This window comes from Hypomesus transpacificus, chromosome 2, assembly GCF_021917145.1.
Source record: "Hypomesus transpacificus isolate Combined female chromosome 2, fHypTra1, whole genome shotgun sequence".
In the NCBI taxonomy this organism is placed as follows: domain Eukaryota; kingdom Metazoa; phylum Chordata; class Actinopteri; order Osmeriformes; family Osmeridae; genus Hypomesus; species Hypomesus transpacificus.
The window spans coordinates 1,159,097-1,181,789 of NC_061061.1; the positions used below are offsets into that span (position 1 = coordinate 1,159,097).

At 43.6% G+C, this 22,693-nt stretch overlaps 1 protein-coding gene and 1 long non-coding RNA gene across 4 annotated transcripts; both read left to right on the top strand.

The window, feature by feature from the left end:
• Positions 1-135: 135 nt before the first annotated feature.
• On the top strand, positions 136-7,856 carry dhdds (dehydrodolichyl diphosphate synthase). Of its 3 annotated transcripts, none has more exons than XM_047036674.1 (9): positions 136-170; positions 729-806; positions 1,187-1,306; positions 1,698-1,840; positions 2,912-3,028; positions 3,372-3,473; positions 5,227-5,341; positions 6,979-7,086; positions 7,319-7,856. In XM_047036674.1, the coding sequence occupies exons 2-9, from the start codon at positions 744-746 to the stop codon at positions 7,601-7,603; spliced, it is 1,053 nt and encodes a 350-aa protein (XP_046892630.1). In that variant the 5' UTR covers positions 136-170; positions 729-743; the 3' UTR covers positions 7,604-7,856. The 3 variants fall into 3 exon arrangements, with proteins under 3 accessions (XP_046892630.1, XP_046892632.1, XP_046892631.1); XM_047036676.1 differs by having other exon boundaries at positions 162-182; XM_047036675.1 differs by lacking the exon at positions 136-170 and adding an exon at positions 189-515.
• Positions 7,857-10,581: 2,725 nt separating this feature from the next.
• LOC124480429 lies at positions 10,582-16,340 on the top strand. The gene is made up of 6 exons (XR_006957548.1): positions 10,582-10,794; positions 12,132-12,158; positions 12,265-12,294; positions 13,039-13,095; positions 15,077-15,127; positions 15,666-16,340. It is a non-coding gene; the product is annotated as an uncharacterized LOC124480429 (long non-coding RNA).
• Positions 16,341-22,693: the final 6,353 nt, after the last annotated feature.

The window sequence follows — 22,693 nt, forward strand, 5'->3', positions numbered from 1 at the left end:
GTCAAAACACAAGCATTGTCTTTTTTTTCTATAAGATAAAAGAGTGTGCTATATTTTTTATCAATCCGCATTATGTTCTAAATCTATAAACCGTTCACTCTCAACGGAGGAAGTGATCATTCCCCGTCTTACGTCACTTCGTGATGAGGAAGAGGACGTCATCATAAACTGTGAGTTGGAAGGTCTGAAAAATGTCAAACTATCAGTTTTACTATCGCCAAATCAGTGACTCTCTCATTGGATTGAATAAACTCGGCAATTATTATTGCTCATACATCTTTACCCGTAAATGTACATTTAGCAAAATCTTAAAATCGTAAAATGTGTTATTTGTTCCTGTGTGTAGTTCCATTGCGACATTCTCTAGTCTAGGCTAGCAGGCTATGAGCAACGTCTTGCAAGCCGCCTGGCTGTGGACTAAAACACCGCAGCAGGCTTGTTAATGAATTAAACTGGAACATAGTAGCTATCGCCCCGATTAGATTTAGACCGATCGAGTCTCAAACCGTTCTCGTGTGAGTTATTTTCTTTTAACGGGGTAACAACACTATCCTTTCCTATAACAGTTAGTCTCACTACACGCATGTCAACGCTTTGCTTTAGCTAAGTGTTCTTTGTAATATGGTACAGGCGTACAGTAATTCGTCGGACTGCCTAGAAAAACAACTAGCCGTTTAAAGCTTCATAACTGATGCTGAAATACCCACTGATGCCGCTCTGATTTTCAGGTTTAAAGACTCAAGATGTCGTGGATAAGGGAAGGCGAACTCAACCTCCTTGAAAAGCTTTCAGCCAACATACTGATGGTAGGAAGAATACCATTTAAGTTCCTTCAAGTACATCTTGTAGTGTACTATTTAAATTATGTGAAGTGATTTAAAGCAAATGTAATTCATATGAATCTATGTTTATATATTTTGCCTTATAAAACAGAACACAGACTTAGCCAACCAGTTGCTGTTGTGATGTGTTGATGTTGTCTCCATGCAGTCACAAGCAGTCCCCATGTTTATGATATGTGTGTTGATGTTGTGTGTGTGAGTTGATGCTGTGTGTGAGTTCATGCTGTGTGTGTGTTGATGTTTTGTGGGTTAATGTTGTGTGTGTGTGAAATGATGTTGTGTGTGTGTGTTGATGTTGTGTGTGTGTTGATGTTGTGTTTGTTGATGTTGTGTGTGTCTCCTAGGCAGGCCCCAGTATGCCCAAACATGTAGCGTTCATCATGGATGGCAACCGTCGCTATGCACGCAAGCAACATGTGGAGCGGCAGGATGGGCACACACAGGGTTTTGACAAGCTGGCTGAGGTGAGTGTGGAGGGGAGGGAGGGAGGAGGGGGGGAGGGAGGGAGGGAGGAGAGGGAAGGAGGGAGGAGGGGAGGGAGGGAGGAGGGGAGGGAGGGAAGGGGGAGGAGAGGAGGGGAGGAGGGGAGGGAGGACTTAGGAGGGGAGGAGGGGAGGGGAGGGAAGGAGGGAGGGAGGAGGGGAGGGAGGAGGGGAGGGATGAGGGGAGGAGGGAGGGGGGGAGGGATGAGGGAGGGAGGGAGGGAGGGAGGGAGGAGGGAGGAGGGAGTTAGGAGGGAGGGAGGTAGGATGGGAGGGAGAAGGTGAGGGCCCTAGGAGATGAGAGTGGGGACTGGCGAGGGTGTGTGTGTCCACCGGATGTGTGTGTGTTCACCTGACGTGTGTGTGTGTCCAGACGCTCCGCTGGTGTCTGCACCTGAACATCCCGGAGGTGACGGTTTACGCCTTCAGCATCGAAAACTTCAAGCGCTCCAAGGAGGAAGTGGACGGGCTGATGGAGCTGGCCAAGCAGAAGTTCCTAAAGCTTCTGGAAGAACAGTGAGTCATTCAGGGTCTTTTACACAGGAAAGGCTGTGTGGCAGTGATCTGATTAACTGTGAGATTCATTACATATTTATTAGGGTGTATCGTGGTACGATACATTGTGGTGCAAAAATGTAACCAGTACGTAACCCAAACAAACAAACCCAATGCTTGAAAGCCTTTTATGTTGAGTTTAACTTACTTGATCGAACTAAGGTACTTGAACAGAACAGTTTTTTCTCTTTTACTGCTTTAACCCATTAATGAGTTGCGTCACAAATATGTTATCGTTCGAATGTGGGTCCCACAGCGTAATATCACAAATATGTGATTTTGAATATTTTCCGATAGACAAAAACTATGCGACAAACGCTTTAGTATGGCTTACTAATGAGAAGGCTAACAAGTAACATTAGCATGGTAGTAGCATTGCTACGAGAATTAGGCTAAGTAACAAAGGCCAGAAGCTAACTAAAGCTAGCTACCGTTTTGGGAAAATAACTTGCGCTGTGGGGACCGTTGGAAATATTTAGAACCCATGCAGCTGTCTTCTAATTTCATGTAAAATATCAGTTTTGTTGCTCAGTGAAACACAAATTAACACACAAACATAGTAACTTAACATACATAAATAAAATCCTGAAATATTGCACATTCTTGAAGTTGTTAAATTAAAACTTTTTGGGGGGGTTCAACATATCTAGATACATATCCTAACGTGAACCCAGTATTGTAATACGTATCATGATCGAATCATGAGCTGAGTGTATCGTTACACCCCTAAAATGTATATCTTATTTATTAAGTTGGTCTAGATTTGACACCTAGATCATGTAAGGGTTATCTGCATGGCTGTTAACGTGTGTGTGTGTGTGTGTAGGGAGTCAGGTGGCTGAGCGGTTAGGGAATCGGGCTAGTAATCAGAATGTTGCCGGTTCGATTCCCGGCCGTGCCAAATGGCGTGTCCTTGGGCAAGGCACTTCACCCTACTTGCTAGGGGGGAATGTCCCTGTACTTACTGTAAGCCGCTCTGGATAAGAGCGTCTGCTAAATGTATGTGTTGGCGTGTGTGTGTGTGCCCACCAGGGAAAACCTAGAGAAGCATGGTGTGTGCATCCGTGTGCTGGGAGACCTGAACATGCTGCCTCTGGACCTACAGCAAGCCATCGCCAGAGCTGTGGTGTCCACCAGGACGCACAACAAGTACGTGCCTCCTCTCACCCCAGACATGCTTCCTGCACAGACCGGAAGCTCCCACGCTGCGCTCACAAGCACCTCAAGATGAAGAAGAGGTGCTGTTTGGCTGACCCAGAGGTAGTCTGGTCAATCGAAAGAAAAAAAGACAGAAATAATCTTTCTTTGTCCCTCCCAAGGAAAATTTAAGCATGCAATAGCTTATACCACACATACACAAAAACACCAATATACACAAGGATATAATATGAAAAGCACAAAAAAAAAACATTGCAGTGAAATGTCATGTAAGTACTACTTACATGATGTGTGAGTAAGTAAGTAAACATGATGTGAACTCCGCCTCCTCCAGATGCTTCCTGAACGTGTGTTTTGCCTACACCTCGAGGTACGAGATCACCAACGCCGTCCGGGAGATGGCCTGGGGGGTGGAGCAGGGCCTCCTCAAGTCCAGGTACTGCCAACCCTGCCTCAGCTCCCATTGTCAACACACACCCTGCCTCAGCTGCCTCTGCCAACACACCCTGCCTCAGCTGCCTCTGCCAAGACACACCCTGCCTCAGCTGGCACTGGGTATAGCTCAGTGGTAGAACATGGGGATGGGTATAGCTCAGTGGTAGAACATGGGGATGGGTACAGCTCAGTGGTAGAACATGGGGATGGGTATAGCTCAGTGGCAGAACATGGGGATGGGTATAGCTCAGTGGTAGAACTCGGGGGTGGGTATAGCTCAGTGGTAGAACATGGGGATGGGTATAGCTCAGTGGTAGAACATGGGGATGGGTATAGCTCAGTGGTAGAACATGGGGATGGGTATAGCTCAGTGGTAGAACATGGGGATGGGTATAGCTCAGTGGTAGAACATGGGGATGGGTATAGCTCAGTGGTAGAACATGGGGATGGGTATAGCTCAGTGGTAGAACATGGGGATGGGTATAGCTCAGTAGTAGAACATGGGGATGGGTATAGCTCAGTGGTAGAACATGGGGATGGGTATAGCTCAGTGGTAGAACATGGGGATGGGTATAGCTCAGTGGTAGAACATGGGGATGGGTATAGCTCAGTGGTAGAACATGGGGATGGGTATAGCTCAGTGGTAGAACATGGGGTTAGGTATAGCTCAGTGGTAGAGCATGGGGATGGGTATAGCTCAGTGGTAGAGCATGGGGATGGGTATAGCTCAGTGGTAGAACATGGGGATGGGTATAGCTCAGTGGTAGAACATGGGGATGGGTATAGCTCAGTGTTATAGCTCAGTGGTAGAGCATGGGGATGGATATAGCTCAGTGGTAGAACATGGGGATGGGTATAGCTCAGTGGTAGAACATGGGTACAGCTTTTCTAGAGCATTTGATTGCAGAACAAAAGCTGTCAGAAATCAGAAAATCAGAATCAGAAAGGGATTTATTCGCCATGAAAGTTTGCACAGACAAGAAATTTGCTTTGGCAGGAAGGTGCATACAATAAACATATAGGAATCTTAAATTTAGATATATGGTCTAACTATACTAAGGATACATAAACTAGCAATACTAAGTGGAATACAATTTAAATAAAATATACAATAAAATAAAATATACAATAAAATAAAATGTCAGGTTCAAACCTCCTGTACGTCGTTTTAAAGATCCTGTAAAGTGGAATTGAAAATAGGTTTTAAGTTTATCACACCACAGAAGAATGTGTTGTTTACTACCCATCCAAATTCGAATGAAAAAGTATGTTAAATGTGGCTTTGAAATCGTGAGAAAATCATCAGTCTTCTCTGCTTGAGACTGGGGGGGCGTGTCGTCTGAAGGAGCTGGAGCTCCGCCCCCTTGAATTTATTGAATTTACAGCAACACTAACTAAATCAATTGCAGATATCAGAACAGCCATACCTGCAGTTTCTGAGTGTTTTATGTGTTAATTACTTTGTCTTTGCATCGTACCAGCTGAGTAACAGAATGTAACCAGCTGTGATCTAACGTAGATAGGTCGCTGTGACGTGGATAGGTTAGGTTTTGGTTCCGCCTATACAAAACCTGAGCTGAAAACGGAAGAGAGACTGTTCAACGGTCTAACTCCACATTTCAGTGCGACAAAGTTTTCTCGCTTTGCACATGCTTTCAGGAACTAATTTCACACGTATATAATGTACTGAGAAGCAAATCATGGAATTTGCTTTGCAGGATCTTTAAATCAAACCCATGATTGTTTTTGTGTAGCGACGTGTCGGAGGGCCTGTTGAGCCAGTGTCTGTACAGCAGAAACTCCCCCAACCCTGACCTGCTGATCAGGACCTCAGGAGAGGTCCGCCTCAGCGACTTCCTGCTCTGGCAGGTAACAACTTCCTGTTTATCCTCCAAGGACTAACACAAGGACTAACACAAGTATCTTCCTCCAGCCCTAACCACCTTTATAATGTAGACCTGACATACTAATGATGCTTATCAACTGCTCATACTGTATCCTGTGTTACATGAGGTAATGTTGTGTTGCTGAGATGTTGCCCAGTAAACGTAGATCACTCCTTGACTCTTAACCACCTAAATATTGTTAGAACTGTGCACTTCTGAGCCTTGATTTCCTGCTGTACCCTCACTCCAGATCGAAGTGTCTGATAAATGAGTAAACTGTAAACATGTTCTGCAGACTGTAGTGTTAGGTGCAGTGTTGTTTTTGGCGGTCCGTTTTAATTTTAGTTTTAGTATAGTAATTTTAGTTACTTATTTTAGTCTGAATTTTACATGACTATTTCCGTCTAGTTTTAGTCAACAAAAACTGATCATATTTTAGTCTAGTTTTGGTCAATGAAAATTGTATTTTCGTTTCTTTTTAGTAATGCAATTCTATTTAACCCAGTCAATATAGTACAAGTACCTAGTAGTATAGACGAAACAAAGAACATTTTATTGCCAAACCCATTTCAAACAAGGTTATCTTATATTATTGTTATTTTATAGACTCAAGAACACGTCCATTCCAGACACGGAAGACACTCTGATAATGCGACTGATGATGCAACTTTGCATAGTTTATATTTTGTAAACCACATTTAGTCTCGTTTTTATTGGTCAACAATATTGCATTATACCTTTAATTATTGTCATCGTCACATGACCAGCATTTACGTTGCGTCTCATGCGTTTCATTGACGAAAGCAACACTAGTTACGTGAGGTAATGTTGTGGTGTAAACATGTTCTGCAGACTGTAGTGTTATGTGAGGTAATGTTGTGGTGTAAACATGTTCTGCAGACTGTAGTGTTACGTGAGGTAATGTTATGGTGTAAACATGTTCTGCAGACTGTAGTGTTACGTGAGGTAATGTTGTAGTGTAAACATGTTCTGCAGACTGTAGTGTTACGTGAGGTAATGTTGTGGTGTAAACATGTTCTGCAGACTGTAGTGTTATGTGAGGTAATGTTATGGTGTAAACATGTTCTGCAGACTGTAGTGTTACGTGAGGTAATATTGTGGTGTAAACATGTTTTGCAGACTGTAGTGTTACGTGAAGTAATGTTGTAGTGTAAACATGTTCTGCAGACTGTAGTGTTACGTGAGGTAATGTTGTAGTGTAAACATGTTCTGCAGACTGTAGTGTTACGTGAAGTAATGTTGTAGTGTAAACATGTTTTGCAGACTGTAGTGTTACGTGAGGTAATGTTATGGTGTAAACATGTTCTGCAGACTGTATTGTTATGTGAGGTAATGTTGTGGTGTAAACATGTTCTGCAGACTGTAGTGTTACGTGAAGTCATGTTGTAGTGTAAACATGTTCTGCAGACTGTAGTGTTACGTGAAGTCATGTTGTAGTGTAAACATGTTCTGCAGACTGTAGTGTTACGTGAGGTAATATTGTGGTGTAAACATGTTTTGCAGACTGTAGTGTTACATGAGGTAATGTTGTAGTGTAAACATGTTCTGCAGACTGTAGTGTTACGTGAGGTAATGTTGTAGTGTAAACATGTTCTGCAGACCTCCCACTCCTGCCTGGTGTTCCAGACCGTGCTGTGGCCTGAGTACTCCTTCTGGAACCTGTGTGAGGCAATCCTGCAGTACCAGTTCAACTACAGATCTATCCAGGTCTGTGGAGGGAATGTTGAACACACCTGCATACCTGAGACACACTAATAGCAACTGCTGTATTTATGGAAACCATTCCAGCATTGTGGTGAAAGGAGACACAATTCAGTCTAAAGACAGAAATATAGTCACTTTCCTGTTGAGGGAATGTGTGTGTGATGCTGAACACTGTGAATAGCTAATGTATGTCTTTGTGCATGCCTGCCTGTGTGTGTATGTGTGTGTGTTGCAGAAGGCCAGAGAACTCCACCTGGAGGAGCAGAGTCTTTGGCAGCTGGAGGCGGACCGAGCCTGCGTGTCCCAGCTCCTGGTGCATCATGGGAAGGACGGGCCCCTGGATGCACAGCTCCTGGTGCATCATGGGAAGGGTGGGCCCCTGGACGCACAGAGAAGACAGGAAGCCGTGCGGAGCTACACGGCCAGCCGGGAGGAGAGGGTGGAGAGCTTTCTGGGAGCACTGCAGCTCAAGAGAGACTTGTTCTTCACCAGCCTCAGCACCCTCGCAGCACAGGGCTAGAAACCCCAGGAACCCTGACCCGGGGAACTCTGACCTGGAGAACCCTGACTCACATCAACATGGCTGGATTTGAACACTCCTCTCGCCACCCGCATCTTCCAACAAGGCCTCTGGAGAAGGGGGGATGTTGTATAAATTATTTGTACAAAGATGAGAGCGCAATTTCTACCCCTATGGGGCTATAGTTTATGTGGAATATTTATGTATTTAGTCGAAATAAGTCTAATAAACAGAAAAGATCTGGTTAAGTTGATATGTCTGTTGTTCAGTAGTGTGGTAGACACTGGTACACGGCAGCATTCACCTTTGTCTACTAGCGTGCTGCTTTAGTAGAGTCCTCATCAAGTACTCATCAATGATGCAACCCTATTTTTAAAAAGAAAGTGCAAATAAATTTTCAACCTTTTGAAACTTTTTGTATAAAATGTTTTTACTAGAGCTGTCAAACGATTAAAATATTTAATCGCGATTAATCGCATTAATGCCATAGTTAACTCGCGATTAATCTCAATTAATCGCGCATTTGTATCTATTTTAAATGTCCCTTGATTTCTTTTTCATCCATTCTTTTTTCAAATTGTGATGCTCTTATCGACATGGAAAAGTGGTTCGGATTGCTTTGTGCAAATGTTTTTTTTTAAATTGAAAACAACATTGCAATCGCCTGGCTTTGACGAGCAGGCGGAGAATTCGCATCAGCTGTGTGCTTGGCTGTGTGCCATCAAAATTATATTTTCGACTCCACAACGTGCTGCGATGATAGCTCATTCCCTCCGGCTCAGTTCACAACGACAGAACACACTGATCACTTTGTTCTTGTCAATGGAACCATTTGGCAACCTTTTAAAAGTAAACTTTCCATTCAGAATCTTATTGGCATCCATTTCGGCGTCTGGCGCTGGCAATCAACTCAAAACATAACGTTAGCCTACTACCAGAGAATGTCTAATATCCGTAAACGGGCTCTGCTACGACTGTTTAGCCGGCTCGCAAGCCCAAACAAGTGGGTGTGGCGTGCCTGTTGCTTTGTTTCCGGTCTAGCTAGATCCGGTGTGGTATTGTAGTTTTTCTAACGTCAGTGGTTGTTGCAACAGAATGTGAAAAAAAACTACAAAGTTTGCTAGGTCAAAAAGAGTGTTAATCGCGCGATAAAAAAATTGACGCCGTTAATTTGGGTTTACGTTAACGCCGTTAATAACGCGTTAAACTGACAGCACTAATTTTTACTTTCGGAAACCTTTTTCAAAACATTTTTGTTAAATAATGATTTCAAAAATATTTTTTCAACCTTTCAAAACTTTTACCCCCCATCAGGTTTTAAAAACCTTTAGAAACTTATCTACTACAGCCACACCAAGAACTGTGTTAGCCACACCAAGAACTGTGTTAGCCACACCATGAACTGTGTTAGCCACACCAAGAACTGTGTTAGCCACACCATGAAAGAAGCAAGAAAATTGTGTATTCTATTGTGTATGTATTCACATTGAAATTCAGATATTGATTTGAGCCCCACGACTGTATGGATTACTAAAATAGTGTTGCAAATAATCAAGACCCTTGTCAGAATGGCAAAATGCAAAAACAATAATTTTCATTTTGGGACAGGCCAAGTTTAGTTTGGGATGGTTAATTTTGCACTTTGGGACGGTACTGGGACAGTGAGGAAAAAGGTTAGTTGCGGGCCCTGCCCCTGACCAGGCTGGTACAGTAACAGACCCCTGAACAGGCTGGTACAGTAACAGATCCCTGACCAGGCTGGTACAGTAACAGACCCCTGAACAGGCTGGTACAGTAACAGATTCCTGACCAGGCTGGTACAGTAACAGACCCCTGAACAGGCTGGTACAGTAACAGATTCCTGACCAGGCTGGTACAGTAACAGACCCCTGAACAGGCTGGTACAGTAACAGATTCCTGACCAGGCTGGTACAGTAACAGACCCCTGACTAGGCTGGTACAGTAACAGGCCCCTGACTAGGCTGGTACAGTAACAGATCCCTGACCAGGCTGGTACAGTAACAGACCCCTGAGCAGGCTGGTACAGTGACAGATTCCTGACCAGGCTGGTACAGTAACAGACCCCTGAACAGGCTAGTACAGTGACACACAGCCTGAACAGGCTGGTACAGTGACACACCCCTGACTAGGCTGGTACAGTAACAGACCCCTGACCAGGCTGGTACAGTAACAGATCTCTGACCAGGCTGATACAGTAACACACCCATGACCAGGATGGTACAGTAAAAGGCCCCAGAACAGGCTGGTACAGTAACACACCTCTGACTAGGCTGGTACAGTGACACACCTCTGACTAGGCTGGTACAGTAACAGACCCCTGACCAGGCTGGTACAGTAACACACCTCTGACTAGGCTGGTACAGTAACAGACCCCTGACCAGACTGGTACAGTAACAGGCCCCTGACTAGGCTCGTACAGTAACAGATCATTGACCAGGCTGGTACAGTAACAGATCCCTGACCAGGCTGGTATAGTAATAGACCAGCATCTGGTTTTTGACACGGGGGTTTCAACACTTTCACCAGACTCCATAGATTACTAGTTACCATGTATTGTAAGGTCACACAATTGCATTAGTGAAATACTTTCTCCAGTTTTATTTTAATATTGACATGTAATTAAACATACAATAATGTATTTAATTCAACACAGTCATGTTAATTGAAATGCACTTTCATTAAACATTAAGAATTCAAAAAAGAAATTAGCTCGCATTCAAATATTAAATTTTATCATTCAAAACCAATATACTTTTTTTCACACATTGTCAATCGTTTTGTTTAATCTGGTTCAAACTGCCAGGAACGATATCATTCATTATACATTTTCCTTGTATGATTCATAAAACTATTTTGAAAAACTACGCCATCTTGATCTCAATATTGAGTACACTGTCACTTTAAGAAATTGGTGACGCCTGCAAACATGTGGTTTTATTTGTATCCAATGCCTGGCTTCAAAATACAGAACTGGATCAAACCGGTTTCGATCTTATATTTCAATATAAAAACTAATAAACCTTCTGTCGCCTTAAACATTCACCATTGTACTTGCACACAAGGCACGTTGTGACACACATAGCCCTTTGCGAAAAAACAACTTCTTGGTACACAGTTTTTTTAATTACTACTTCGACTCCAAAACTGTAATCAACATGCCCAAAAGAAAGGTAAGAATGTTTTTTTTTTACTAACAAAATGCTAGGTAAATTCTCCGCCATGTATTTTAGCCAGAGTATGTTGCATTCCGTTTGTATTTTGCATCAGAAGAACGTCATCGCAGACATGGCGGTCAAGCGTTTCAGATGACATCCTTGAATTTAACAAGTTTTCGACTTAACAAATCGGCTAGCCAACATACTAAAGTAGTCCTGAAGCAGTGCAATTATATGAATATAATTTTTTATCAAGTATATGTATCTTAAACTTGCTTGCTAGCTCGTTAAGTGACCTGTCTCTAGGCGAGGACAATTCTCGCGCCCTGCTTCCCCTTGATTGACTCCGTGCTTGACAGATTGTGCCAGTGATGCGCATCTTGAACTGAACTTTCTACCAAATATTTATTGTTTTCAACACCGCATTCCTTTTCGACAATAATTATGTACAAATGTAATAAAATGAGAAACTAAAGCTCGTGGTTTTGTATGTTTACGGCAGAAGTTAAGGCCCAGAAGTGAACCTCCAAGAAATTAAGAAAATATGCGGGAAACCTATTTCCGTCTTCAACTAGGAAGCAAGTTAGCTGACTATGTGCATATAACATGCTAAACTGTAGCTCTAAGATACATACTCGGGGCATGTGATTACTGACGGCATAATATTTCATATTCTACCCCAGACCTTAAGATGGATCTAGATCCTCAACCAATGCGTAATTGCGCATCACGATTGGGATAAGCATAGCCATTGCCTGCAGCGGGGATCTGGTTGTCGTTCAAACTACGACGCGATCAGATCAGCCTCTGTTGAATTATAACAGCGAGTGGGAAACGTGGAAGGAGGGGGGATACCTACGTACACGATCATTAAAAACACACAACAAGATGATGGAAAGATTTGCTACATGGTAATCTCATGACAGCTGTCCGACGCGCGCTGACGCAAACAAAGGAACCGAACTGTCAAGCGCGTTACGTCGTCATGACAGCAAGATTTGAATTTGAATAAGCGCGGGAAGTTCTTGTAGAAAAAGCTGAGCCAAAACCATGCATTAGCGGAAGTTGTTCCAGGAAAGCTCGACTTGCCGGTCTGATTACGTCATTATAGTCGTTATGTTTATAAACAGGCTTTATAAACAATTGTTGCAAGTGTTCCTTTGGGATGTGCACTTGTTTGGCTTAGACTCATAATGTCAGTTTGTACAAAGGCCTGTTGGCCTAGGGTGTAGGTTAGTCCATAGTCTCACTGTAAACAAACACTGATTAAGTCAGTACTTTACACTCCTGTCACTTTTTCTCCCCCAACCTAATTCAAAACAAAATGTTTTTTCTCTTCTTTTTCTGAACAGGCTGATGGAGCCAAGAGCAAGGAGGAGGTAAGTGTTGTTGAAGCTGTGATTCATCATCTAATATGTTTGAGTCACATTTGAGTAACTTTTACACTTTTAATTGACTGTTTTTCTTTCTTTCTTTTGCTCTCAGCCTTCCAGACGCTCTGCACGGTTGTCAGCTGTAAGTTCCTTCAAAGTTTTAACTGTGTTTGCTGATGTCAGCATCATGTTTAGAATGTTCGCTGAATATCAGCATCGTGTTTAGAATGTTCGCTGATGTCAGCACAGAGGTGGCACCACAGGTCCAAAAGTGGTGGGGTAAATTTTGGGAACTATCTGCACTGACTCGTTTTTTAATACAGTCTATGCTCGATGGCGTTAGCAGTAATGAGTTGTTGAGAGGGGTGGTCGATGCTCTGCCTCTGGGCCAGGGTTGGCTGTAGCTAGGAGATCACTGTGACTGACAGGTGCATCACTTATTGCAGTCAGCGTTTGAAGTAGTTTCTTATAGTCAAGAGTAGACGGGCCAAAATTTGGAGAAGTATTTTATCAACTTGTTCAATTGCAAGAAGAAAGAACGTCTTTTAATAGTAGATACATTGAATGCGCTCAATACTCAGCTGAGTGGAAAGAGGTGGGGCAAGGCCCTACCACTTTGAAAAGTAGTGGGGCAAATGCATGCTCACCACACATGTGCCAGCGGCTCTGTGTCAGCATCATGTTTAGAATGTTCGCTGAATTCAGCATCATGTTTAGAATGTTCGCTGATATCAGCATCATGTTTAGAATGTTGAAGCAGTTGTCTATAGGCTGTGTGTTTGTGAATAATTTTGTTTGTGAAGACTCATTATATTTTCATGGATTGCTTTGCACTGAAATGTAGTAAATATGCGTGTAACTTACACATGTTTATTTAATGTTTTAGAAACCTACAGCTGCCAAACCAGCCCCGAAGCCGAAGAAGGACAAAGCTGCACCAAAGGTGGGACGCAAACTCAGATCAGTTTATCCTCCAGGAAGTAGTGTGTTTCTCTGTCCGCCTCAGAGTCAGTAGTGTGTTTCTCTGTCCGCCTCAGAGTCAGTAGTGTGTTTCTCTGTCTGCCTCAGAATCAGTAGTGTGTTTCTCTGTCTGCCTCAGAGTCAGCATAGATGGAAGTAGTGAAATACTTAAATACATAGTAGGCCTTAGCCCTGTTCAGGTGATGTAGGGTCAGTTGATAGTAGGCCTTAGCCCTGTTCAGGTGATGTAGGGTCAGTTGATAGTAGGCCTTAGCCCTGTTCAGGTGATGTAGGGTCAGTTGATAGTAGGCCTTAGCCCTGTTCAGGTGATGTAGGGTCAGTTGATAGTAGGCCTTAGCCCTGTTCAGGTGATGTAGGGTCAGTTGATAGTAGGCCTTAGCCCTGTTCAGGTGATGTAGGGTCAGTTGATAGTAGGCCTTAGCCCTGTTCAGGTGATGTAGGGTCAGTTGATAGTAGGCCTTAGCCCTGTTCAGGTGATGTAGGGTCAGTTGATAGTAGGCCTTAGCCCTGTTCAGGTGATGTAGGGTCAGTTGATAGTAGGCCTTAGCCCTGTTCAGGTGATGTAGGGTCAGTTGATAGTAGGCCTTAGCCCTGTTCAGGTGATGTAGGGTCAGTTGATAGTAGGCCTTAGCCCTGTTCAGGTGATGTAGGGTCAGTTGATAGTAGGCCTTAGCCCTGTTCAGGTGATGTAGGGTCAGTTGATAGTAGGCCTTAGCCCTGTTCAGGTGATGTAGGGTCAGTTGATAGTAGGCCTTAGCCCTGTTCAGGTGATGTAGGGTCAGTTGATAGTAGGCCTTAGCCCTGTTCAGGTGATGTAGGGTCAGTTGATAGTAGGCCTTAGCCCTGTTCAGGTGATGTAGGGTCAGTTGATAGTAGGCCTTAGCCCTGTTCAGGTGATGTAGGGTCAGTTGATAGTAGGCCTTAGCCCTGTTCAGGTGATGTAGGGTCAGTTGATAGTAGGCCTTAGCCCTGTTCAGGTGATGTAGGGTCAGTTGATAGTAGGCCTTAGCCCTGTTCAGGTGATGTAGGGTCAGTTGATAGTAGGCCTTAGCCCTGTTCAGGTGATGTAGGGTCAGTTGATAGTAGGCCTTAGCCCTGTTCAGGTGATGTAGGGTCAGTTGATAGTAGGCCTTAGCCCTGTTCAGGTGATGTAGGGTCAGTTGATAGTAGGCCTTAGCCCTGTTCAGGTGATGTAGGGTCAGTTGATAGTAGGCCTTAGCCCTGTTCAGGTGATGTAGGGTCAGTTGATAGTAGGCCTTAGCCCTGTTCAGGTGATGTAGGGTCAGTTGATAGTAGGCCTTAGCCCTGTTCAGGTGATGTAGGGTCAGTTGATAGTAGGCCTTAGCCCTGTTCAGGTGATGTAGGGTCAGTTGATAGTAGGCCTTAGCCCTGTTCAGGTGATGTAGGGTCAGTTGATAGTAGGCCTTAGCCCTGTTCAGGTGATGTAGGGTCAGTTGATAGTAGGCCTTAGCCCTGTTCAGGTGATGTAGGGTCAGTTGATAGTAGGCCTTAGCCCTGTTCAGGTGATGTAGGGTCAGTTGATAGTAGGCCTTAGCCCTGTTCAGGTGATGTAGGGTCAGTTGATAGTAGGCCTTAGCCCTGTTCAGGTGATGTAGGGTCAGTTGATAGTAGGCCTTAGCCCTGTTCAGGTGATGTAGGGTCAGTTGATAGTAGGCCTTAGCCCTGTTCAGGTGATGTAGGGTCAGTTGATAGTAGGCCTTAGTCCTGTTCAGCCCTGTTCAGGGCCTGTTTAAGCAGATATTAGTAATGTAGTGTATCTAAAGCAGACATTAGTAATGTAGTGTATCTAAAGCAGACATTAGTAATGTAGTGTATCTAAAGCAGACATTAGTAATGTAGTGTATCTAAAGCAGACATTAGTAATGTAGTGTATCTAAAGCAGACATTAGTAATGTAGTGTATTTACTGGTTTATTTCTGAAGCCCAAAGGAAAGAAGAGCCCAGCTGAGAACGGGGATACCAAGTCAGACCAGGTGTGTTACTGTGATATATAACATCTCTGTCCTCTCGCTGTTACTGTGATACATAACATCTATGTCCTCTCCCTGTTACTGTGATATATAACATCTCTGTCCTCTCCCTGTTACTGTGATATATAACATCTCTGTCCTCTCCATGTTACTGTGATATATAACATCTCTGTCCTCTCCCTGTTACTGTGATATATAACATCTCTGTCCTCTCACTGTTACTGTGATGTATAACCACCTGGTCCTCTCACTGTTACTGTGATATGTAACCCCCATGTCCTCTCATTGAGTCTGTTACTGTGGTAGCACACCCTGGTTCTCTCAGAGAGACTGCTACTGTGGTGTAGAACACCTTGTTTTATAATGCTAAATGCATTTCTGCTATAGACGTTCAGTCCATTTCAAGTTATGTTGATTACTTGATGAAGATATTGATTGATGATGATACCTAGTATGTGCTGTGTAGGAGTCCTGTGTGTTTAAGCAGAACCTCTGAGGGCTACTATTATTACTGAGTAACTTGTGTCTCCTTCACTCACAGGCACCAAAAGTTGAGGCAACTGGCGACGCCAAATAAGGAACGGTTGATCTTGCTGTGTACTTGGTGACTGTACAGTTTAAAATAAGTATTTTTTACCAAGTTTTATATTAAATTTAAATATCATTTATAGTTCATTGTGGGCTTACACTTGATGTATAAAAGCTGTTCCGGGTGGTGGGGGGGGTTCATCCATATCCATGTTCAGAAAATGACTTCCGTCCATTTTAACTAATCCCGTTTTTTTTAACTGCTGAATATCATAAATATTTTCCTACATTTTGGATTTTAAATTTACTTTTAAAACCAAAATAGCATCATAAGGCAGCTAAAGTGTGTTTCTAAAATGTTTAAGGGGAGAAGGGGTTTTGCCACTCTCTCTTATAGTTTTTTACATGTAATATTGATATTAATATTCTAATTCAAACCAAAATGTTTTAAAAAACTGTACCAACATGAGATCTTGACATTTAGAAACAGTTAAAAGATTATCAATAATTCACATTTTAGGTAAACAGTCCAAATCCAACCCAGATAAAATGTATAATGTGAACGTAATCATTTGTTAAATCTGATGAAAATGTTCTGTTGTTTGTTTTATTAAATAATGTTCTGTAAAAGAAGGAAGCTTTGAATTCAAATGTTATGTATGTTCTTGAATAAAATGATCAAAAAATAGTCAGTTTGACTGCATTCTTAATATTGTGTGTATCTTACACATCACTACAAATATACATTTTACATGGGTGATGAGCTGTAATGCTTGTATGAGAGTGTTGTGATGGGTGATGAGCTGAATGCGGCTAAGGTACAAAAGATTAGACAGGTCAGAAGACAGGTCTCAGCTCCACCTGCTCAAAAACCTGGTCTAGGCTCTGAGGTGGTCGACTGTGTCCAATTTGTCCTACCGTGTAGCTGACCTACACCTACACCTTGGTGTGCACACCCAAGCCCTGGTAGGTCAATCTGATGGGATCACATGATGTTGGGACTCCAGATGGTGGGACACCAGCCCAGACGCTAGCAGCATCAGGGCCTAGACAGAGGTGCTGTTCTGGTTCCTCTCCAGTAGGGGGCAGCGTCCACCCAGAGCTAAGCTGTCAGACCAGCATAAACCGTTTATGTCAGTTCCTGAAATCAGCTAAAGCGGCTTGTGTTCCCAGCAGGGGGCGCTCTCTACTCCACAAAACACCAAACTAAGGGTAAGTTCCAGTTATAGGGGGCTGGAAGAAGATCCTGTACGTGAAGGGGAGTCAACAAGCCTTGGAGATGTATAGGAGACTGGGGCAGAGTTCAGCGGTTTGTATAAGGTTCGTGTTGACAACACCACCAACCTTCCAGCTCAATACGCAGATCATATGGCTGCGAGGGGTCGATGTCATATCAAGCAGCCAGTGAGACTGAGCTACACGTGCACTTACAATATTTACATCAACATCTGCACACTGGGTCACGTCTAACTGTCTCTGAACGAAACGAATCGAAATAATCGAGGAGTTCAAGAATAAAAAGCGGAAAAACCTTTTTTTTTTTTACAAAGGTTGACGTTACGAATTGTCTCTGGGGCCAAGTGTGCATTCCCAAAAATTGTATTGACCTTTTCTTACGTTTGGAAACCCCACTATTAAAACGGATTATGGTCAAAGGTTATGATTTCATGAAACTAAGGAAAACCAAATACAAACTGCATATATCGCTCACGAGACGATAACACTGCACACGTTTAACATGCACACCCAACTGGCGCGTGTGCTCAATGGCTCGTGCAGCTCCCACCCCCTTCATGTGTCTATAGGACAGGGTTCCTATATAGTCTGCCACATGAACATTGTGTGCTTTTACTTCTCAGCTTGCTTGGGAACACATTAACGAGCTCAAACCGAGCACGTTTGCAGGTAAGGTTTAACTGCTACCTTTAATTACATGTTTGCCCAACATATCCTCTAATTTAAAAAGTAATTAGCAATTTGAAATTCTTAGTCTTTGACCAATTGTCGGATTCTGTTGAACAAACGCACTCTTACTGAGCTATAGGTCAAATGTATTGTGGTCACACTGACTTACCACGACATGTTTGAATTGATATTGAGTTGTGGGGTGCATGGGTGGATATATACTCTTAAAAGAACTAACTTTGATCAAATTATCTGACAAAATTGGGATTGTTGAAATGTATGTAAAATGTATCTTCAGCTGTTGTCTGTCTAATATATCAAAGTATGGTATAAACATTTAGGAATCCTTTGGCACCATTTTTAGACTTGCAAATGTTTAAGTTCAGTTTGATGGAGAACAAAAACTAATGACTAGTCCTTGAAACTTCAAATGTTCTCTTTCTATTTTACGTTCGCTCCCTATAATATTTCCATCATCTATTGAAACTGTTAGTTTGACGGGGCGAGTTAGAGTTTCGTTAATTCAACTGTCCACGACTTTCACGCACATCTAGCAGTAGCCAGAGGGCAGCAGCTGGATACTCACCGCTGAATTGGAAGCGGGTAGAGAACAAAGACTATTAAATATGAACTGGTCTCGTAAAGGGGCGCCCAGAGGGTGTGTCGAGCAGTGTCTGCTGGTTCTGCTGGTGGTTGCTGGTGCTGGTGCTGGTGGTGGTTGCTGGCCCGATGACACGTCTGGCCTGGCTGTAGTATAAACAGTCGTATAAACAGTTTTCCTGTAAATCTGACATGTTACATGTAAATCTGACATGTTACATGCCTGAATGTCCCTAAAACATGCCCTAGTTTGCTCATACTCTGTGTTTTCTGGAGCAGTGTGCTGGTGTCTCTGGGTCCTGGGTGTGTGTCTCCGGGTTGTGTGTGTGTGTGTGTGACCCTGAACTGCCCTGAGGACACTCTGTTCCATCATGGAAGGAAGCTCTTCATCTCTTGCTGCCTCGCTGGCTGCTCCTGTCCGCTGCAGTGTGTGTGGGCTGTAGTAGTAGACCTCTCCACCAGTTGAGTATGTGTCTGTCGGTGCTCTGAGAGGTGAGACCGGTGCCCTGAGAGGTGAGACCGGTGCCCTGAGAGGTGTGACCAGTGCCCTGAGAGGTGGGACCAGTCACATCATTGGTCGTCCTGCTGTTTGTACACTCCTCCGACAACAAGGGAGGTGTCCAATCTCATCAGGGTGTCGGAGGAAACACAAAAGACTTGTGTGTAAATCAGGTTGATTTGGGGGGTTTTCTAAGGCGTTGAAGGTGTCAAATCCCACAATTGGCCAGGGAATCTCATCCTCCTGAACCTAATTGAACAGCCATTTTGTGGGACTGGGGCCTGTGAGGTTAATAGAGGCCCTCTCTCCAATGTCAGAGGTGCAAACGGCATCATGGGAACTGGGATTCCTGGATGCCAATGTTCCATGTTAGGAAACCATGGAAGCGCTAGCGTGCTCACAGACACACACGCACACATGCTACAGTCATGTCTGATGCGGGGGAGGGTCTTAAACCCAGCTTCAGGATGACTGTGCAGTTGTGCAATCCTCTGTCCGGCCAGTGATTTAATGGAGTGATGTAGCCAGAGACTGGCCTATCAGATGGGAGGCAGCAAGGGCAGATTAGTGTTGAGCGGTGACGGCACCCGCACAGCTGCTGGCGGCTCAATCGCCTAGCGACCGACTTTCTAGCTCGCCTCTCCAGCGTAAGGATGCACCCAGCGGAGACCCCCTGCTCCGGGGGGGGGTGGGGAGGGGGGCGGGCTGAAGGAGCACAGACAGCCTGCCATTGGCTAATAGCTTAGTGTGACGCTGTGATTAGTGAATACTCACACGACTGGTGCAGTAAGGGCTAGCGTTGAATGACGGGATGATAATGAGGTTATATATGTGGAGAGTTGCTCCCTCCCTCCCTCCCATCCTGTGTGTTTGAGACCGCTCTGGCTCTGTGCTCTGAAAGCCAAGCTGAGGCCTTCTTCTTCCTGAACCAGAGGAACCGCCTCTACGTTCCCTGAAAGAGTATTATGTGGTCAAATATCGACTGATTCATTTGCAAATATCCCTTAATGCTCAATCTGGATCGGTTTCTCCTCAACACTGAACGTGATCTGCTGTCGCTTTCCCACAATCGGCAAACGAAAGCATCTGAAAGACGCACTGCGTGTTTACCAACGTGTCGACATGGACTCTCTACGAGCAGCACCCAGGTAGAGGCTGGCGCAGGTGTCAGGTGGCTCCCAGTCATGTCTTCTTGTGACTGCTGTTGTAAGGAGGTAGTGCTAGCTAGCTGTGAGGAGAGGTCTGCAGGCCCAGGCGTCCTCAGTTCCTTCTGTTGCCAGCAGGACTATGGAGCTAGAAAGCTGACAAAAGTATCTGAATTTGAATGTGAAAGATTTGAATTATTTGTATGTCGAATTTCATAAAACTGAAATATTTTACTGTTGAATATATAATATCTGAATTATTTGTATGCCGAATTTAACAAAACTGAATTATTTTGATCCAGAAATACACATTTCTAAAATTCAGATTGCAGGAATTCAGATTCTTGAAATTCAGATTGCGTGAATTCAGATTCTTGAAATTCAGATTGCGGAAATTCAGATTGCGGAAATTCAGATTTTGTCTGAACTAGGCCAAAAGTGAAACTGTTTGCCTTCACAGGGAAAAGTAGACTATTTCAGAACGACCGAATCTAGACATTTTCTGACCGAATTTGACCTCAGAACAAAAACGAAGAGTTGCTCATTGGAGGAAGAGTATGGAGCAAGTGCTTATGAAACTTGTAAAAACTTGTGTCTTCTCCTCTGCCAAAATCGGCAGTTACTGTTACCAAGTGAGTCGAGACAGTCGGAGGGCGGCGGAGACCGATGGAAGACGCGGAACAACTTATGTTCCGTTGTTCTCTTTTTCTGTGTTGGAGTTCTTTTAAGAGCTTGATGGCATCAACATCCAGCCTGATATAAAATCATGAATTTCAATTGTGTCTCTTAATGATTACATCCACACAGAAAATACAGGTTTACATTTACATTTATTCATTTAGCAGACGCTTTTATCCAAAGCGACTTCCAAGAGAGAGCTTCACAAAGTGCATAGGTCACTGATAATAACAACAAGATAGCCCCACAGCATTGCGGGTAGTCAAAAAACAAGAAGTACATATTGTGAACAACCAAAAAATAGTGCTAAAGGGAAGAAACCATAAGAGCATGTACTTAAATAAGTTAAAATTACACAACATTAATCTCTAAGTGCAGGTGTACCTGTAGGAAAGCAATAAAAATAGGATTAACTAAAAAAGAAGAATACAACAGTTTAAATCAGCTACCACTAACCAACAAGAGCAACAGTCTAGGCAAGAGTCATTGTGAACCTTGAGGGAACTAGCGTTGGATTCAGCAAACCATTCCTAAGTACCATTGTACTCCCGGAACAAGTGCGTCTTGAGCCTTCTCTTGAAGGTGGAGAGACAGTCCGTGTCTCTGATGGAGGTGGGGAGTTGATTCCACCACTGGGGTGCCAGGCAGGAGAAGAGCTTGTGCTGGGACCGGGCGGTCTTGAGAGGTGGGACCACCAGGCGGTTGTCTGAAGAAGACCGTAGGTGGCGGGTGGGGGTGTAAGGCTGCAGGAGAGACTTGATGTAGTCGGGCGCAGTCCCGTTCACTGCTCGGAAGGTCAGTACCAGGGTCTTGAATCTGATGCGGGCCGTTATGGGTAGCCAGTGGAGGGAGATGAGGAGCGGGGTAACGTGGGAGCGTCTGGGTAGAGGTTAAATCAAGTCACGCTAGCTAGCTACTGTATTGCTAATAGCCAATTTTGGATGGTCAAGAATGTTCTTTATTGATCCTTATTCAGTGGCGGAGCCAGGGAATTTCCATTGGGGTGGCCAGGATGGGGCCAGTGATAATTTTTGGGTGGCAAGCATGTGTCTCACCAGGCGATGCAGAGCTATTTAAGACACATATAGGAAACATCTCAACATTATTCGGAATTCAGGTGAAAAAAAAGAATACACTTATTCTGTATTCATACTTGGTTTTAAACTGTGTTGATTTACCGATTGCTATTTGTTTTTTTTTGTATTGTACGACTGAGTCGAACAATGGTTGTAGAGATATGCAATGACAGTAAGGTACTCTATTTTATAGTAGAGATGTCCTCAGTTTATGGCGACAAGTGTCCGACAGTGTACTAGTGGTGCGAGAAAGGTTCCGCATTTTTCCACAGCCGTCAAAACTTTTAACCGCTCTGATGTGGTGCTTGGGGTGGCCAATGGGGTGGCCGAGATTCTACGGGGGGTGGCCGTGGCCACCCCTGGCCACCCCCTGGCTCCGCCATTGTCCTTATTCCTATCAAAGTCAATGTTCAGCCTATAGGCTATGTTCATTTCCTAAGTGACATTTCAGATCGGTTATGGATAGTGAAATATTTGCTGTCTGAGAGATCGGACATAGTATTTAACAGCATAGATATAAGGAGTTATCTATGGTTAACAGGATATATCTGTAGTGCGGCCGGGTGTGATTTGATTCATCGTCCACACATCGTCTGGAAGTCAGTTTCGATCAAATGCCATACTAGATCTTGCCGACGTATCTTCTACACATCGGGACGTATGTGTGCTATCCCAGAAACGTATGTGTGATCTGGGTCTTCCTCCAACTAGCAACTCGGTTTGTTCTGAGGTAAAGTTTGGTCGTTCTGAAATCGTCTATTTTTCCCTGTGAAGGCAAGCTGTTTCACCTTTGGCCTAGTTCAGACAAAATCTGAATCTGAATTTCAGCAATCTGTATTTCAGCAATCTGAATTTCAAGAATACGAATTCCTGCAATCTGAATTTTAGATATTTGTATTTCTGGATCAAAATAATTCTGTTTTGTTTAATTCGGCATACAAATAATTCAGATATTATATGTTCAACAGTAAAATATTTCAGTTTTATGAAATTCGACATACAAATAATTCAGATCTTTCACATTCAAATTCAGATACTTTTGTCAGCTTTCTAGCTCCATACAGGACATGTACTGCTGAGTCATCATGAGGAGTGAATGCGCTGACTTCATGACTTGGTATGTAGGTGTGGTGTCATC

What these genes read in the sequence shown, in the direction of transcription:
- dhdds (XM_047036674.1), top strand. Translation starts at nt 744, where the DNA reads ATGTCGTGGATAAGGGAAGGCGAACTCAACCTCCTTGAAAAGCTTTCA. An exon ending in GTTTTGACAAGCTGGCTGAG is followed by an intron (nt 1,307 to 1,697) that starts GTGAGTGTGGAG and finishes GTGTGTGTCCAG; the next exon opens with ACGCTCCGCTGGTGTCTGCA. An exon ending in TCCACCAGGACGCACAACAA is followed by an intron (nt 3,029 to 3,371) that starts GTACGTGCCTCC and finishes CGCCTCCTCCAG; the next exon opens with ATGCTTCCTGAACGTGTGTT.